General features: G+C 42.6%; 2 protein-coding genes across 2 annotated transcripts in view; one reads left to right on the forward strand and one right to left on the reverse strand.

Moving 5' to 3' along the window:
- Window positions 1-2,051: 2,051 nt before the first annotated feature.
- Window positions 2,052-2,468, reverse strand: LOC128885578 (uncharacterized). The gene has a single exon (XM_054139675.1). The coding sequence runs from the start codon at window positions 2,466-2,468 to the stop codon at window positions 2,052-2,054; it is 417 nt and encodes a 138-aa protein (XP_053995650.1).
- A 6,298-nt stretch (window positions 2,469-8,766) lies between these two features.
- LOC128885579 (uncharacterized) overlaps window positions 8,767-19,131 on the forward strand; it is a 32,318-nt gene continuing 21,953 nt past the window's right edge. Inside the window, 3 exon segments of the mRNA XM_054139676.1 lie at window positions 8,767-8,937; window positions 8,940-9,079; window positions 9,081-9,569. Coding sequence (XP_053995651.1) covers window positions 8,767-8,937; window positions 8,940-9,079; window positions 9,081-9,569 — 800 coding nt within the window.

A 19,131-nucleotide genomic window follows, 5' to 3' on the forward strand; every position in this document is an offset into this window, starting at 1 on the left:
AAGTGGCCCGTATCGCTAAGAAGGTTAACACTAAATCTACCAACTCAGTCAATTCCATCCAATGACAATGGTTTCACCCTTATTCCATCCTTCGTCTTCAATACAAAGATACGGTTGTGCGTCTGATAAATATGCGTTGACCTCGGTAGTTTTAACGTTAACTGGTCCTAGTATCAACAGAATCGCACCACCGACACGACGGATACGAACCCTTCGGCAAACTTAGCTTTCTCAGATGAGAGATCGTTTGCAAGCACGGCTGTACCTCGACGTGCCTGGAACCTCTCCAAACTTTCCACCTGGTCTCCCTTCTGGATCTCCACCGCGGTAATTCGCGTCCACTGCCGACGCGGCGGAGTACGTGCACGGCCGTGGTTCTCGTGGCGTCGGAAACGCCCCGAAACGGTCCTCTTCTGCCTTCGACGTCGCGCGTTCACCGATCCTAACCAACCAGAACGGGCACGCCAACCTCGCAGACGGTGACACGTCCGGGAATCCAGCGACGACTTCTCATAATCCTTCGACCTTGGATTTCCCGCGACGACAAACGCCGCGTACGTGCTCGGGACACGCGGCAGCCTCGTTGGTTATCGCCTTTCGCGCGGCAAAAAAAAAAATCTTGTCGAAAAAATTGTACGGACGGGGTAGAAAAAAAAAAGGTCGGTCAAAATGACATACGAGGAATGCCAGGGGGGAAGAATTTAGACAAAGGATTGGCGTGGCCCGCGGCGCTCCGCTTGACGTTCGCCGATCCCGAGTGAAAACGACCGATCGATCCTCGAAACCGTCAACTTGGAGCCGTCAGCGAGCGGTTTCAGAGACGACGACGCGATGTTGCTGCGAATCGATCGTTTTCACGCCGACGAGGAAGAGAAACGATCGCTTGTCAACGCGGGGTACCGTTGTCGAATGAAGAGACATCGGGACTCCTATCGAGTTTCCTACTGTGATCTCTTCGCGCGATGGTTCCTTAACTTTAAAGGGTATTCACATTTAGAGGGGTCTTTTTAGAAACTCTTTAGGGGGAAAGATTGCTTGGTAATTGTAGATGGGGGATCTTCTTGAGGGATCCAATTTTATTTGGAGGCCTTGACTTAAGGGCAACATTTGGGACAAAAGGAATTAAATTGAATTTAACTTCGTCTTATCTTATTTTTTATATTCTATATACTTATGGATTTGTACCCATTTTTTTATATTAACGCTTGCCCTAAATACATAAATATCCACAATTCAATCACGAATATACGTGCATTAGCATAATTTATCCGCGATCTCCTCGGTCTCTCGTATTCCACCCCACGTTTCGCAGAACAAGCACGAGACTTTTCATCGAGGAATGAAGTGGTAATCGAATATATTTTCGCTACGAGGATCATTTTTATTCGTCAGTCCGTGAACGCTCGTTTCCAGCACGTTACACCGCAAAACATGATACGCTACACTAAAATCGACACCAGTAAAAAGCGCAAAAAGGCGTACGATATAGATCGGCGCAACCCAATACCCGCAAATTATTAGCCACCGGCACGAGAACATATTATTTTACGATTCTAGACACAATGTAAACTTCATTGATTTTGTTCTTCATCTTAAAACCGTATCGTCTTGCCTCGTCGAAGTCGCGAGGGAAGCTTGATACACCCTGATGCTCTCGGGAAGCGATCAACCCCCTTCGGCAGAGGATGGGTCAATGTGTAGTCAACTACGGTCGCTCCTCTCCTTCCTAAACTCTCGTACCCTCCCGTGACGTCACTGGATCGTGTCAGTAGGTCAGAACCTGGTTACGTGTGCGCCCCTGTTTGTTCAATCTACTGGGTGTTCGCAAATTGCATTTTCCTTTCGGAGTTTCCGGCGAAGTACACATAACCGCTAAACGTGTTGCTCTTCTTCATACGTGACGCTCGTTTCGGGGTGCAGTTAACATCAAAGATGGTAGCGGGACAAATGTTGCGGGGGTTTCATAGTCCTGGTACATGCTTATTTGTATGTCACAGTTGGCAAATTTTGTTAAATGATGGACTTTGGTCCAAAGGAGACTATGCCGAATCCTATGAGTCTGTGTCATGCCTCATGAGTCCAACATTGTCTATATCCAGCTTCATGAGTTCCAAATCGTCTGTATCGAGTCTCATGAGTCCCAAATTGTCTGTGTCGAGTCCCATGAGTCCCAAATTGTCTGTGTCGAGTCCCATGAGTCTCAAATCATCTGTATCGAGTCTTATGAGTCCCAAATTGTCTGTGTCGAGTCCCATGAGTCCCAAATCATCTGTATCGAGTCTTATGAGTCCCAAATTGTCTGTATCGAGTCTTATGAGTCCCAAATCGTCTTTATCAAGTTCCATGAGTCCCAAATCATCTGTATCGAGCCTCGCGAGACCCATGAGTCTCAAATCATATTCTCCCGTGTAATCTCTTACAGGCTTACCATCACCGGTATCAGATCCTAGGAGTCCGAAGACATTCATGCTAAGCCGGTGCGTGACGTTAATGTAACGCGAACGAAAAATTATATTCGTTCGATTAACCACTTTACGCGTCACTATCCGAACGCAGCTTTTCCTCCAAGATAAAGGTTAAAGTTTATCGAGTCTTTGCGACCTTAGCAATTTACCGCGGTCGTTAATTTCTTCCGCAACGTTACTCCCTTATGCGAGACAAATTTTCCTACAGTCTGCGTCTGACGGTGTGTGTATTCTATGTGACAACGTTAGCTCGCCTTTGATCACGACTCTCTTCCCCTTCGTTTTAATAAAGTTGCCTGAAGATTGCGCAGGATGGTATTCCCGTGTCAACAACATAGAATTTTATAATGATCTAGCTCCAGTCGCACCTTTAAAAGTATCTCGAAAAAGGCTGTCTGTTATGTCAGAAAATATTCTAAATATAACAAAACGTGTTCATTCAAATTATAGCGTGTTTGGACCACGATTAGCCGATATATAATATCGTTTGTACACAATTAACTTCCCAAAATGGAAAATTCGTGCCAAACTCTACAAAACCTCGACAGGAATATTTATATTCGAGTAAAAAATGTATTCGTAAGTCACCTTCTGTCCAAACGTGTATATTTCAAACCACTCTACCACAAATTTTAATTATCCCTTCTGACATTATCCTACACGACGTATCCTTAAATCAATATTAATAATACAGTCGAATGCACAAAACCTACCATTAAATACACTCTCGCGTGTGTATCATAACGTGTATTCGATTAGAAGATAACATCGAACGCGTACGAGACGAATTATCAACGAATCAAAACACACGCGAGCTATGATTAACGAGTGATCATCAGATGACGGGATAACGAAGCTTATCGTCCCATCTCTGGAGGAAGGAACGGGCATGCAAATCGGTGAGTCGGACATGCGGCCTTGCCACGTGTTCTTTTAACGCTGCATTCGGCTTGAAAGCCGATTAACGAAAGCAGAGTTAACGACGTTGTTACACGGGAAAGTAATCTGGCACGTTTTACGCGAGACTCGTGGGTGTGAGCGTTGTAACTATGCATCTAAACGGTTGCTAATGCTGCTCGTTTCTTTTTTACGGGTCACCTAATATTCCTACGAGAGGTTTTTGAACGTTTTGGATTTGTTTTGAGTAGGTGAATAGATGGATAGTTGGATATATAGATAGATAAATACATAGAGGTAAAAACAAATCCAACAAGCTATAATACTACGTCATCTCTCGAATTTATGAATTTGTCGTACCCATAACGTTGACTTAGGTCGCAGTTGGTTCATAAGCATCTCGTAATCAAACACATGAGTGACCATAAATCAGTGTGTCGCACAATATTCCACCATTGCACCCTGCACAGATACTCGACAACGCAAAAATCGGAGGAAAATGTACCAACTACCAGAACCCTGCGGGCCAGATTACAAAGTTACCTCGGAAAAGGATCAATTATCGAGAAGGTGTCGTCTCGAAAGTACCGTGGAGACGAGAAAATTTGTCGAGAAGAGCTTCACGAGGAGCGTCATCGATTACGTCTTCCCAAGAAGTCGATTTGCAATGCAGATGCACGGAAGAAAGGGTCGGTGGATGGGAGCCAATATTATACGTAAATCCCCGCCATAGATGAAAACATTAAACGAGATGGAATGGGAATGTCGCAAGGTGGAATATTAGCTTAGGTGATTTATGGTCGGGCCAGCTTTTGGGTTTTGTGTCTTACGCTCGTAATGGCCAGTAACGCGACGATGATGCGCGCAATTATCTCGCTGTTGTTCGTACAGCGGCTTCCGAAGACAGCCTCGAGGAACCGAGCAAAAAGACGAACAGACCTCGCTGCGGTCGCGGCACCACTGACCTTGGTCTGGAAAGCACGTCGCAGTCGATCCGAGGCAGAAATTGCACTGGGATCACCTCGGCGTGCACCTTCGAATTCCAAATGCACGGTTAAATTGCAAAAATATCGTCGACGGTTCTTGCGACGACGTCCATCGAATGATTTGGTTATGAGTCGAGGGCTGGCTGCGAATTGTAACGTGACGTCTTCATCGATTTTCATATTTCATTCGTTCTTTTGAATTTTCCAGTTTCTTCTCTATCGTGGTAGAACTAGATTCTGCAAAAGAAATTACGTATTTTAATAAGGATTTTCAAATTCTATCATTTTTCGTGCATCTCCCCTTAAAAAACACACCTATCTTGAATAACTTTTCATTAAGGACCTGAAATGATGATTCCAAAAGTGAGACGATGATGAAGATAAATGCGTATAGGAATCTGCGAATTTGCAGAGGTTAAACAATGAAATACAACAACAAGGGTGAAATGATCTAATCTTTAACAGTCTCGAGACAAAATCGTAATTTTGTAAAAATGTAACTTTGTAAAGTTGTAACTTTGGTCGAAGGGCGCTCGCGGCGCGGCCGCAAATTTTCGACGTAGCAACATTCCGATCGTTACACGCGGTCAACGTTGCACCGACATTGAACCAGTGCAATGCTGCAATGCAGGTGGACCAGCCGGTGCAGTGCTCGAAGATGCGTAGGAAGTCGGAGGAGGCCGGGAGGCCACCGTCCACCGCAAATCTCTCGCTGCTCCCGCAGATGTTATCTCCGCCGCAAGATATCTGGGACTCTGTCTCCCTTCGTAGAACACCTACTCGAATGCCCGCTCCGCGAGGAATCATTCCGCGAGGAATCATCCCGCTCGCATGGAATAGGAGGAGACGATGAAGAAATGGGTGGAGAACGAATGTCACGGGAAACAAGGACGAGCCCGATAGGAAGGGACAGGACGTTTCACAACCCTTTGTCTCGAGACTGGTATATACGCGCGGTATATCCGTCTGACGGTGGATAATTCATTGTGACTAATGGAACCAGGATCCAGGGGACCGACCGTTGATAGGCTTCGGTCAGTTTTCTAATCCCCTTTTTGTTGCTTATCAATTCGAACGGGATACGAGGCGGATCGAAGTCAACTGCTCGACTCCTGCGAATCGACTTAACCCATTCACTGCCAGGCAAATTTAAAGCGTTTTGCCTCGGACACCCCAGATTTAATACGGATGTCCGATCTAGATTATTATTTTGACAATTAGAAGTGATGTTAAAGTTTTAGACTCCTTTCAGACCTGAATTACTTTTTTCTTCTCGTACTAATGTCATTTAATTTTTACGGTTAACTTGGACTAAAATTAGTATGGAAAAAATAAAAGGAAAATTCTAATAGTGTAGCTTACGAGAAAAACTGATCTTTCTTCGTGTGCACCAATGAGGACATTCGACCTAAATGAATAATTTCAATCTATTTGTTGGGGTTTATCGAACATATATTGAGTAATAAAATAAAATAATTTTTATTCAGATTTTTTAAATAAAATAGGAACGCAGAAACCCGCGTACCGATAGTGTCGGTAATTTTTAAATTTTGTGTCAATTGTGGGCGCCAGGAAAATTTACGATCTTCTTTTGCAATAATTCTGGACTCAACAGGCTATAAACTTATCCCTTGAGTAATCAATTTGAACTTCGGGACATCTCGTAGTCGGCAGCGAATGGGTTAAAGGGGTTTTTGAACCAAACAAAAATTTTCACGAGTTTTAGCCTGACGGTTAACTAACAAACGTATTCAATGTTGAATTATGACAAACCCAGGCCGATGTTATTTTTCCTCTCAGACTGTAATATATTCCACGTCTGAAGAGGCCCATAAAAGCTGGTCAAAATATTTTGTTCCTAAATATATACGTCAACCATGCCCATCATTCTTTTTGAATGCTGTTACAAGAATCAGAATCTGACGTTGAGCGTCCTATAAACATAAAATCTGAAAATATGGAATCACAACGAAAACCACGATAAGATCAGCCGTGGAATTCCTTTCTCTCTCGAGAGGGAGTTTGGTAGAATAACACGCTTGTTATTGAAGTTTCCGTGAAAAGAAGAACGGAGTCGCTCAAACAAACATTTCGACGAATACAGAATGGCGCATCGTTTCCACTCGAACCCACCGCACCCTGATTCGCAATCGAACAAAGTTTCGTTTCATCGATCAAACTTTTCCCACGAACCAGATTTAAATTAGCCCGCGGTGTATCGTACACCGGTCTGTCTTTCAACGAAATTGAAACGAGGCATTAGAGACAAACAGCTCGACGCCTGCCGTGATTCATGATCGTCCTTGGAGAATCAGCTCCATCCTTGAACTCCTGGATTCAATTTCGCTTCGTCCTGTTACGGAATCTTCTAGCGCCACGTTGATTCGCGTCACATTCAAATTTTTCATCGTCGCCTTACTTGTGAAATTAATTTTTTTAGTCCCCAATGAAAAGTCTTGTCGCCCATATCTTGTGTAGAAAAATAGAAAAAATTGAATTTTGAATGCGGAGGATGTATTAGGGGTAGAAATTAATTCTGTGCCTAAGCAATCATTTGTAATTAAACTGAAGATGTTTATGCATTCATGCCAAATGAATATGTATATTTCAAATATCAACAATAACATACATTAAACTTTAAACATTAAACTCATATGTTATCTAAAAGAATAATCACGTCTTGATCGAATGAAAATAAGAGAAATTACAATAATGACACTAATCGAACCTTCCGCGAGAATGTACAAAACATTATTTCCGGGTTGAGTGGTGATTCCGTTTGAATCGAATCGAAAGTAAAGGAGAAGTTATTACACTTACCCTTACACGTTTTAATTAGGGTAGAGAGAACCGTCGGTGCAATTGGCTCGAAGATCCTGGGCGCTCCTAGGAGTTTCTCTATTTACGGGGCAGTAAAGGTATCCCCCCTGCGTGCAGCCTCTGCAAAAGGTGTCACGGCTTCGAGACGAATGTAGGTCGTGACTCACGCGTTCCCCTGGTTCGGTGCATTCGCACCGGTTGGAAGTTATGGGGCAAAGAAAAGAGCCATTGCTGCGCCTTGGTGGAACTGGAATGTCAGTCGATCGATTTTGCACCCGGATAATAAAGGGACTGAAAGTAAGAACGACGTGTGGTCTCTTGCGCGCACTCGTGGCCACGTTTACACGCGCAATTACGGTCGCGGTAATGAATAGATGCTTGATAATGCGCGTTGCACGTAGGAGACAATGCCGGTGGCGCTGCTCGTAATTACCAGTGATTTAATGCGGAGCGGCCGTGAGCCATTGCCTTTCAGTCGATCTTTTACCTGCTAGTTTCCGCTACCTGTTTCTAAGTGCTTGTACCTGCGTCTGAACGACACAGGTTCAATTATTCTCATTAACCCTTTCGTTCCTCGCAATTGAGGGCATAATAGGAGGGAATGTCCTTATTTGTGGATACGAAGAAAGACCACTTTTCCTAGAAAACTACACTATTAGGTTCTTTTTTATTTTTTCTATACTAATTTTAGTCCAAGTTAACCCTGAAAATTAAATTACATTAGTACGAGAAAAAGAAATAATACAGGTATGGAAGGGCTAAGCCTTCTCTTGCGCGACTATACGGAGTGTCTCGGGAAGGGGATGATTTAAAACAATTTTTAACGCGGATATTATGGCGATGTAGGATCGTGTGATTGTAGAGTTTTGAACCAGCATTGATGCAGTAATTAATACATTCAAGATTAGATACCCAAATAAAATGAATTTTGGACACGAATGCGGAGGGTGCATTAGTGGTTATAATTAGACTAGAAATATTTATGTATTCATACCGAACGAAAAAATATTTTAAATATCAACAATAATATACACGATAAGATACACTATCATTTAAGTTTCGTTTCTATTTCTGCATCTGTGAAAATATGAATTCGCACAATTATTTACAGTTCAGTTACACGTTTTAGTAAATAATCGAACTTAAAGGCACAAAATTAATTTCTACACGTAATACATACCAAAAGAAAAGAATAAGAAACATGTCGTCCCTATGAAAAACCCTATTTCACATCGATATACCATCTTTACCCAAAGACATCCAGAGAAAGCTGAGCGTGCCAATTCCACCTTTCCACTTGCACCCACTGTGCATTCCGGGATCGCAGTGGAAGTCCCCGGGATCCGTGGACAAGTCAGGTGAGAGCAAACGGTGTTCTATCAGGGCGAAGCACACGGTCTTTCGCAATCGGTTCGCCAATCCTTGGCTGACCCCGTGAAACGAGCGCCGGTGTCTCTATTCCCGGGACCTTCTCGTCGAGCGCGTGCAGGAACATGTAGGCGGTTAGGTGAGCAGTCGTCGTGGTATCAGGGGAGCAGACAGGTAGAAAGAGAGTGGACAAAGGCGAAAGGAGTAGGACGGCTGGTATACCGAGCAAGATGAACAAGATGGGAGCAGATGGAGGACGAGGGGGCAAGAGAACGAGTAAAACGCGGAGAAAGAGAGAAAGAAAGAGGAATGGTGGGGTTGGTACGAGCGGCTCAAGCACGTGGAGCCTACTCCGTGTGTCTCGTTCAGTAGTGCTCTCGGTTGCCTTCGAACGATTTCGCACACCGGATGTCCATCGAGCCTCATCGGCGTGTTCAGCTCGGCCTGTCCGCTCAGACATCGCGATCGAAACAATCGAGGATGTGACCCGTTTCGTCGCGAGGAAACTCTTCACCGCAGACGAACCGATCGAAGGATAGCCACCAGCGATGGGTCTGATACCAAAAATCCTGTTGACGTGCACGTTGATCGTTCTCCCGATTGAGGTTGCCTCCGTCGAGCGCTTCACCAGCGACCATCAAGGATACGCGAGTCATCGGATGATCCTGCCTCTCTGGTACCACGAGAAACAGCCGCGTAGACACGATCGCGACGGCAGGGGCCTTCAGCAGGCTACCACGAAGAGCTGGTCGCGCCAGGACCTCTTCACGGAGAGACCCAGCACGACGTTCGCGCCGCAATCGGCACCTGGTGCGTCGAGACATCGCGCGGAGCAACGTTCACGCGAACAACGACCTGGTCCAACGAGACACGAGAAATTCAGCGCAGTCGCGGTGGCGGAATACGGCGGTACCAGGGCTGTCGCCTACGCCGGTTATCACAATAATCATCGCCACCAGCCGAGGGAAACCGTCACTCAGGGCTATCAGCATCTCGCGACAACGCCGACGACGTACACCAAGCATCATCCCGGGTGAGTGAATAATTCAGCTTTGACGACGAGAGCGCGAGCTGGATGGTTTGATAGGATCGTTGAATACGAGAGTGTGCCTTGCGATGGGTAAGCGTTGCGTACAGTAACTAGCAGTCGAAAGCCGCGTGTGATCATTTCAGGGTTGACACTTTAATGCTAGGCTTGCAGAACACGTAAATTGGCTCGTTCTGATTTTTCTGACGCGTAAAGGGACAAGAAAACGTCCATATTACTTCAGTAGTAGATTTAAATCGAGGGAAGATGACACGAAAATTGTCTACATTAAAGAGCACAATACTGTCAAATTGATATACGAATAGATTACTTTGTGTACCTTTCTCGAAAGATATACACTTATAGAAAGTTGTATCAAAGTTTGAGAAGGATTGAGAAAGCCTCGAGTGTGGGACAGTATCAAGGCCAGACTGGAGACAATGTTAAGCCAAGGCTACTGAAACTTTAAATATTTTTAAACAATTAAATATTTCAACCTGTTGAAGGTTGAGCTTGAGCTTGAGAAGTCGAGAAACAATCCCACGTCAGACCATAGCTACAGGTATCTAGTTAAAGAAAATCGTTGATTTGTTTATTTAAAGTATATCCTGTGGTACCAAGACTATCAACTGGCCTCCAGTGTCTCTTTTCTTTCTGCAGTGTTCTTTTGTGCACCCTGTACAATCGAATACCGCATCTTCTTCTTCTTCTTCTTCTTATTTTTCTCCTAAGTTCTTTTCTAAACAACCACCCCTTGCAAACGGCCTGCCCAGGCCTATCCACAACCGGAAACGCAGAAATTGCTCGAAGATATCGACGATTCCAGTTTAATTATTCGCACCGTTATCTGGTCCGTCGGTGCTAATAACAGTTCGTTCCAGATGCCTTGCATCGCCCTGCAACTTAACGATGTTCTTGCGGTTCGAAGAATGAAAGCAAACACGTGTACAGTTTGCCCATTAAAATCGCGCTGGTGGATCATTTTTCATTTGGATGACGCGGAACCTTTTTCCATTCCCCGACAGAAATTAACGACGAAGAATGCATTTCATAAAATATCAACGTCGATATCGATACGTTTCGACAGGATCAAACTTTCTCGTTCAAACGAAATTTCTCGTTAACTCGTTAGAATTCAAAGGAAGCAATTAACTCTACCCGTGATCAAAGACATTCGATATTCGATATTCGATATCCGATATTCGCTAGCCCTTAATACAGTGATTCTTGAGCAACGCGCCGCGAAACAGGCTACACAGTGCGAATGTTTGATTATAAATTTGGAGAAGCATTGATTTACACGATGTAATTAAAATGATACTTGAATGATTCACTGTGATACTTAATCATTTCATATGTCAGGAATAGACTGTTTCAAACCACGCACTATTTGTACCAGTCTACTCTAAGTTTTGAGTCGACATCAGATCCTGTGACAAATGTGACAATTTAAGTCATTGAGATCGCATAAAGAAGTGTGGCAGTCTTACAGAAACCCACGATGGAATGCAAGCAATTATTAATATAAATTAATTTAATGCCTACATTTAATTGTCTCATTTGAACATATAAATATTGCTTATCTTAGGACTGTCTAATATTTCTGACTCGTACTTTTTTTAAATAGTTAGTACAATCGTGCATGACACGGAAGTAAGTCAAGTTTTAGTTCACTGAACCGTAACATGAGCTAAAAAATATCGCGAGCAGTAAAGAACCACTGCTCTCAAGCTACGAAGCAGAGACGAAGAAAATGGAATCACTCAAACGCCCTTCCGTTTACTTCCACGCCAAAAGGAAATTATCGTTAGAAGTATCGATGCGAATCAGAGTTTACCGCCGAGTCTGAGCAAACCGAATCCTGGCGGAGTAAATACCAGACAGATCAGGAAGCACATTTCGCCAAATTGCGCAATAAAATGGTCAGCGTGCAGCCATTGTGTTAGACGGAACCGAAACCCACACAAAAGGGCGCAGTGAACTTCGGTACAACATGCTCGATACAACCAAATCTATTTCTTCAACCATCCAGCTACAGTGTCAATCAAAATTGTAGAATTTGGTGGAACCGCCATTTTTCATTTCTGAAGTTTGAGTTCAGATTCGTAATCAGCGATCTCGAAAACCTTCGAATAATAACTTTCATCCAAATCGAGTCATTTTTCGCATTTTGGTCCGCCGTATTGAACTTTTAAATTCTTAGTTCAACAGTTGCTATGTTTATTTTAAAATATACATATCCCGCTTTTAATAAATAAAACAAATATCTAACATATGACTATATGACACGAATATTTATATACCGAAAAGACGAATATTTAATGAATGTATTAAAGATTCAAATAGACGATATGCCCTACCATTTTGTCCGACACTGTACTCACGGACTGAAATACGTACTTCGCCCACCTTTTTGCAGAAAATGGAACGCTTTGGCGTCCACAACCACCCTCGAGCCGCGGACGTAGGTGTCCGATATCAAAAGGCGAACGCAGACGGTGAATCGAAGCTAAATTCGAGCGGAAAAGTTTACGACCTGTCGGTTAAAGCGCAACTCACGCGTTTAAATGAGCCGACGTGCACGGTTAACTGCGGGTCACGGAATTATAATACGCAACGTTAATTGATGACGTCGAGCCCGCAACCTTTCCCATGCGTTTTAACACAGATTGCTAATCTGACATCGCTTTGTACCCCTTCGACAAAGAGTGTCCATTTACAATGGTTCCTTAATTTCGACTCGCAATCCCTCATCGATCGCCGACATGGCCTACTGGCTGCTAACAGTTTCTCCTTCGATTTCCATGTATCATGCGCTTGGCATTTACATGTACATTATGTCTGTCGAGTGCTACAAGTATCGTGGAGGGAAATGAATTTTAGAGTTTTGCCTCGAAACGAAGACACTGCTCGACGGGTCTTGAGAGATTTCACCTTTCATTTCTTGAGAAATTCAATCATTCAGGTCTGAGTGAGAAAAGACGAGAAATTGGAGATGCAGTTCAATCTTGGTGATTTGAACCTCGAGGGAAGAGTTGAAATCTTTGAATTATGGAGGCTTCTCATCGAAGCTTTGAGCAAGAGAGGTTTAATAAACGAAAATTCAACATATCGAGACTTTCTAATTACGAGGTCTTAAAAAACAAATAATAACATTATAATGACGATGAGGACGTTCAATTTAACATCCTGATGCGACGTTAAATCTATCCAACAGAAAAAGAAATATTGTCGAATCTCCTAAAGAGATTATTTTCAACAAATTTTGTTTTGTATTAATCTACTCGTCTTCAATTCTTGAAAATGAGTAACATACCCACACGTAATACAGTAGTACCTCGATCATTTATTTTGAACGATCGAGAAAGCAATGTAGCACATGAAACCCCTCAGAGGCTGTAGCGGTGTTTGTGGCTACGGTACGGACTTAGCAACCCCGAGGTTTCCGAGCTAGAGGGAGGCCAGCTGGCCCCAATAAATGAGAAGCAAGAGATACTGCAAACGGTATTAAAACAATGCAGGAGTCAATGCACGAGTCAAAAGACGATGATAAGAAGAATGGAAATAAGCTAGTAATAAGTAAGCAGTAGTGCAATAACTCTATATAATAAGTTACGCACTTTAAATAAACGAATGAATGAATGTAGCATCGAAACTAGAACTTCCCATTAATCCAGCGTTATCGGGGAATAATATCCACAGTGTCTCCTGCGAGAAGTAAGGGCATTGTTAAGAAAACATAACCGTGATCGGGCGAGTTATGGTCGTCGCGCATGAGCAATCGCGTAGCTTTAATTGGCGTCCGATTTCGCTCGAAGCCGCGCGAAAGTAATATTATTACGTGAAAACCTTTGCGGGGGACGCCCCCCGCCGTCGCGCACCGACGATCCCAGTGATTGCACGTGACAGAGGAACGCGTTACGCGCGAGATAATTAATCGGTCGATTAATTAAGCGGCAAAAGCGAGCCCGCCCGTGATCGGCGATCCTTTTGACGGAAGGCAAGCACGGTTTATCTGATAAATAACCGGACGGACTGCGTAAAAACCGACGGAAATGCTTGAATTGGTATAAACCTCTTTTCACGTTCGAAATGCACGTTTAAATGACTCGAGTATGCAGAATCTCGAAGTGGGTAGTTACGTGTAATTGAACATTATTAATGCTGAACATGCTAAACGAAAGCAAAAGGTACGCGCACTTGTGCAAAAGAAAATATTAATTTATTAAATTGTGTAGTAGATTATATGTAACGTAATCCACTTAAATTCATAAAATCTGCAGTGTAGTGGTAATTAATTTTTTAAATAAATTATAGGTTACGAAATGGAAGTTACAGACTGCAGATTTCTATGCATTTATGGGAAATCTGAATTTTCAAGGAACTACAAGATGGACACAGTGTGCAATAAGTGTTTTAATAAGAGCATTTTCAAGTAATGGAACAAGTGTGTTGTAATTTGAGAAAAATGAAATAAAATGAATTCAATTTATATGTATTGCAATACAGAAGAGAAACAATATTCAGTTCAGTGATGATGAAAAAGTATGAAATAAATGGAACGAAATTAAATAAAATTAATAGAATATATGTAGATGACTTCATATATAGAATGCAATACAGAGAAACAAATATCGTCCGATCTTCCAATGAAATTATTTTCACGAGTTTTTATTTTATCGACAGTGTTTAACATTTTCTCTTAATTACTCGAGCTTCGTGTCCCTCGATCGCGAATGACCATCGACCAATACTTTCCACGCAGATTCGTTCCGATCATGCACCACCACGCGGATACGTTGGGTCGTTTGTGGCTCATAAACACGGAAAGGTTGATAAATATCAGGGACACTCCTCTCGTGTCCGATGTATCAGACGCGTAATGAGATTAATCAAAAAGTGAAATCTGTGAAACGCTGCGCGGATGAATGGTATTTATCGCATTCCCCGTCGTTAACGTATGGCTCGAGTTTATCATTGAAGGTACGCGCGAGATGTTTCGCTTAATGTTATCACCTTGAATATTTTTGTTTCCCTTTAATCGAGGGAAATGTTCGAAGGTTGGCGATGGGACTCGGACTGTTCGAAGTATCCTTAATCGAAAAAGGGAACTCGAGAAGTCCTGGAAGAGTGTGAGGACGATATCGAACGTTACGACATTATTATTTTTATCCAATGTTCCATTTTTTGTAATAAAATTTATTCTTAACTAAATTCCTTGTGATACGACCTCTGTACGATTTTCACAGCGACTAACTGTATGTACGTGTACTCTTTTAATCTCAGCGTAGATATTTGCTATTGAACCAACCAGTTTACTAATCTTGGTTCTCACCACCGAGAGGAGAAAAGCAGAAACACACAAAAGTACCTCGCAATTATATCCCACGAATGGGAAACTTCTTTTCTCCGTTGGTCGAAGCGCAACGCTCGCTATTCCTTTCTCCTTTCGCGAACATTATCTCGCAACAGCGTCCGGATCATTTTGCACCGTTTCAATGACTGCTCGTCAAGGCGAAGGCCCGCAGGCGTTCACGTCAGGCGCCGCGACGCGATGCATCGTTCGCACGTGAACGCGGCCACCTTTGTCCGGGCGAAACAAAGCTCTCCTTGCACGCACGTGAAAGAAACACGAGCGGCGGATCCCTCGTTACCATTTAGCCTGAATGCGATAATTTAGCGCGCACCCACTGTTCCCTGGTCCCTCCATTCTTTCCTTTTACCTTCGTTCTTCCTTTCTCTCCGCCGATTCCGCCGATTCCAGTTACCCAGATATGCAAACCGTGCCGCGAGTACAGAGTCTGCTCTAAAATCGTAAGCATTCTGTTGTCAAGCTGAATATTAGGATGTTCTAGTGGGCGGTGAAGAAAACCGTGTTTGTTGAACACGGGTATGGTGAAAATAAAATATAAAAAGTATATACAATAGCACACAAATATATATGAAATGCTTATAAACACATCCCAATTAAAAACAGTTTGGGCCCGGCGAGAATAAAAAATAAAAGTACGAGGAAAAATGTCCAACAACACGGAAAAATATAAAAAGAAATATGTGGAATGCTTATTAACCGATTGAAAACGGTTCGAGGGTTGGCAAATCGCAGGATGAAAATTCTTGCAAACCTGTCCGCGATCGCGCTCGCATTCGTGAAGCAGCTACTGTGCGATGGACGCTGACCGAGCGAGCGTCAGCTGTTTAAACTCTCATTGATGCGACAATAATGACACTTAAAACGCGATTTAGAGGCGACAGACGAAATTTGAAGTCGACGTCCGAGGTAGTCTGAGCGAGAGTGCAGGAGCAGGAATTCGAGGTCGGGCGGATTGATCTTCTGGACGTTGTTTCGGTGTCGACAAACTCGACGGACGCCTCGCGACGAAGTTCGGCACGTGGCGAACATCGTTTCGGCATTAGTCCTGGTGGATTCGCGAAACTTTGAAAGCTAGGGTATTCTAGAAGGATGTCCCAGAAAATGTAACTTCTACAGAGGCTTAATTTATTAAGTAACTGTGACGGAACTTAATTCTGAACATGAAAATCGATAGTCAGCTTTCATTCTGGGAAGTTAGGTTTCTAGGCTCGTGGCACAGTTTAGACGGAAAGAATCTGGCATTGTTCTTAATCGTGGGCGATTATAGGAGCGGTTTTAAAAAGCATAGGAATTCTTGTAGTATTAAACATATTTCTTTTGTTCCAAGCTTGTTTTTGGTTACCAGAGGAAGCCAAACGTACTTGAATTATGTCATTATTATGATTGCATATCCTCTTCAAAAACAAAGAATCTAAAATAAGAGAATAAGATTATTTATCTCATAAAATGAGAATAAATTAAATGTACAAGAGGAGAGGTTTGGGAATAGCCATCAAAGAATTTGCATGAAGTCGCGAAAAGTTCAATAGAAATACGATTTAAGCCATCTGACTGTGCCCAAGACCCACAATAATTGGCCTAAACAGTCGCAGACTGCCAGCCACTGTTACTCGATCAAGCAAACAGTTTCGTACGACTTACCTCTCTTTCTATGCGTAAATATACAGGGAATTTTTCGATATTTACACATCTATACGACTAAATAAATTCCTTGCTAGAATATACATACTTCTATATCACGCAAAATTTCTTTAGCGTACTTTTCAAGGGATTCTATAAACGACGAGAGCTAAATATTTCTCCCACTCTTAACAAAGATAAGCCATTCCTATTGGATATTAAGGACTCGACTGCTCCATTCAGATACCACCCACGTCCCATTCAAATGTCCGTCGTCTCGTTGAAAAATTTCATCAATCCGATCAAACGCTCCAAACGGCGAAAGAAATCTGCCTGACAGGACATCTTATGCGAGGAGGGGGCACCTACGAGTCCCGAATAAAACTATTACACGAGACATTTACCATCTCGCTCGCGTGATCGATGGACGTCGATACGAAGGAGCATGAATAATGAATACATAAACAGTTCCAAATACCCCAGATAATAATCCCGCCATGTCACATCTCGGGATGTTCTGCGCGTGGTCGTTTACAATGTCCGTTATCTATTGCCTTTTACCTTGGCGTTGGTGGACCGACTGATCGATTGACAAATGGAACGAGTCACGGTCAGACGGACGCGAACTGTTACATCCATGTTGTCAAACGACGAACACATTCGTTTTGTTCGAATTCGTTTTTGCGCTCCGCTGCAATTACCATTTTCCGATACTGCACACAAGGCAGCAAAAACGGACGAGAGCTACATCCTCGAAAAATGATGTTCTACTATCGACGAGCACTCTTCGATAGTTGATTGCAGCGAATCCTTTAACATACAGGGAATTTTTCGATATTTTTCACATCTATATGACTAAATAAATTCCTTGCTAGAATATTCGTACTTCTATATCATGCAACATTTCTTTAGCGTACTTTTCAAGGGATTCCTTTTCTCGTAAGACTTGGAGAACGCAAAGCAACGAGACACTATTATTGGGAAATATTTAACGTTGATAAGAAAATGTTGTGTACAATTAGTAATGAATTGGGGAATAGTTGTACGCCGATACTTCCTGTATTGATTTTCTGAAATTATTTAAATCTTTACCAAAACCATCATGGAATTTTTCATTCGTGTTTAAAAATATATATAAATATTTTCTCCATGTCAGAGTTTGATAGAGCACAACTGGTAAAGAATATCTAATTGAGACTAAGCAATAAATTTCTTTTAACGAAACGATAATTGCGAACAAGTAGTTCAGAAATTCCTCAAATTTTCTGTTTATAAATACACAGAAATAGTTTCTCTATGATAAAGATCGATATAGTTTACCAGCCAGAGCTGGGAAAGAACACCCAATCGGAGCAGCACTATTAATCCTCAGTAGGTTGCATTCGTCACGTATACTCGTGCTTTCTGGTGTTTCATAATCGTTGCTATGCAATCGGCGCTGCTACGCGTATATATTTCCACGCGGAGAGATTAATAGTTTGGCATGGTTATTGAACCGCAGCTAAACAAACAAATATGTGAACGGCACCAGGCTATCTACCTTGACTCACGTATCCGGCCAGCTGTTCAGAATTTGATATCCTGAATCCCAGTCCTGTGTGCTGCGCGTATTAACGCGTAATTTATGCGATGCTTGACTAACATTTCTGGTTCGAAGGCCTGTTTGGGTGGCGAACACGCGCTGAATGGAATTATTTTAATTTGACGCGATACTAGGGTCGCGGGAGGAGCCGGGAATTTATGTTGCATAAAAGGAACGACGATGAAAAATATTACACTGGCGATACCATGAGTCATGGGGATCTTCCACGCGTCGTGTAATAAATTAATTTAACTGATAGATCTTTGATATTTGAAAGAAATTATTGTGTGGATATTGGCTGGCCTTTATTGTTGGTACAAAGTTCAGGCAGCTCTATTGTTATGGTTCTTTAAGAAATTGAAGAGATACGAGCATGTCTCGTAATATGCGTAACCGATTCAGGGTTAGCATTTAAAAATTTGAAAATGAATTAAATTTTCTGTGTCTAGAAAAAATACACAAAATAAAAGCTAACGTAAGGATATACTTCGTTTAAAAACAGAACACAAACAAAATATATGAAAACCCTCCTAAAAAGGGTAATGGAAATAAATAAACATTCAGTTACGTCAAGACGGAAATCGACATTTTTTCCAGGTTTGGCGATTTTATTTTGTTTCTTTGCTTCACCATTTGATTCAAAGTTTCTCGCCAAGCTCGGAATAAAAGTTTCGCGGGCGCGTCGTGAATTTGTCTTCCGCCTGACATTCCATTAACTTTTACCGCTTGCTCCCATTTCCCTGGTCGCGGTCCCGTCGAGAATAGACTCGATTAATTACCAAATATTCGAAACCCTCTTAAATAGCAAAGTCCATTGGCTCGACTAACGGACGCACCCTGCAAATCGCCAAATGGAATCGGCCAGACAGGCTTTGCCCCTCTTTGAAACACGAATCCGCTTCGTTTTTCACGAGCAGCGCGATGGAATAAAAAGGATTCGACCAGCCGGAAATACGTAGCGTTCGAGAGTTATGGGAACGAACGCAACGCGT

This window comes from Hylaeus anthracinus, unplaced genomic scaffold (genome assembly GCF_026225885.1).
Source record: "Hylaeus anthracinus isolate JK02 unplaced genomic scaffold, UHH_iyHylAnth1.0_haploid 11981, whole genome shotgun sequence".
NCBI lineage: Eukaryota > Metazoa > Arthropoda > Insecta > Hymenoptera > Colletidae > Hylaeus > Hylaeus anthracinus.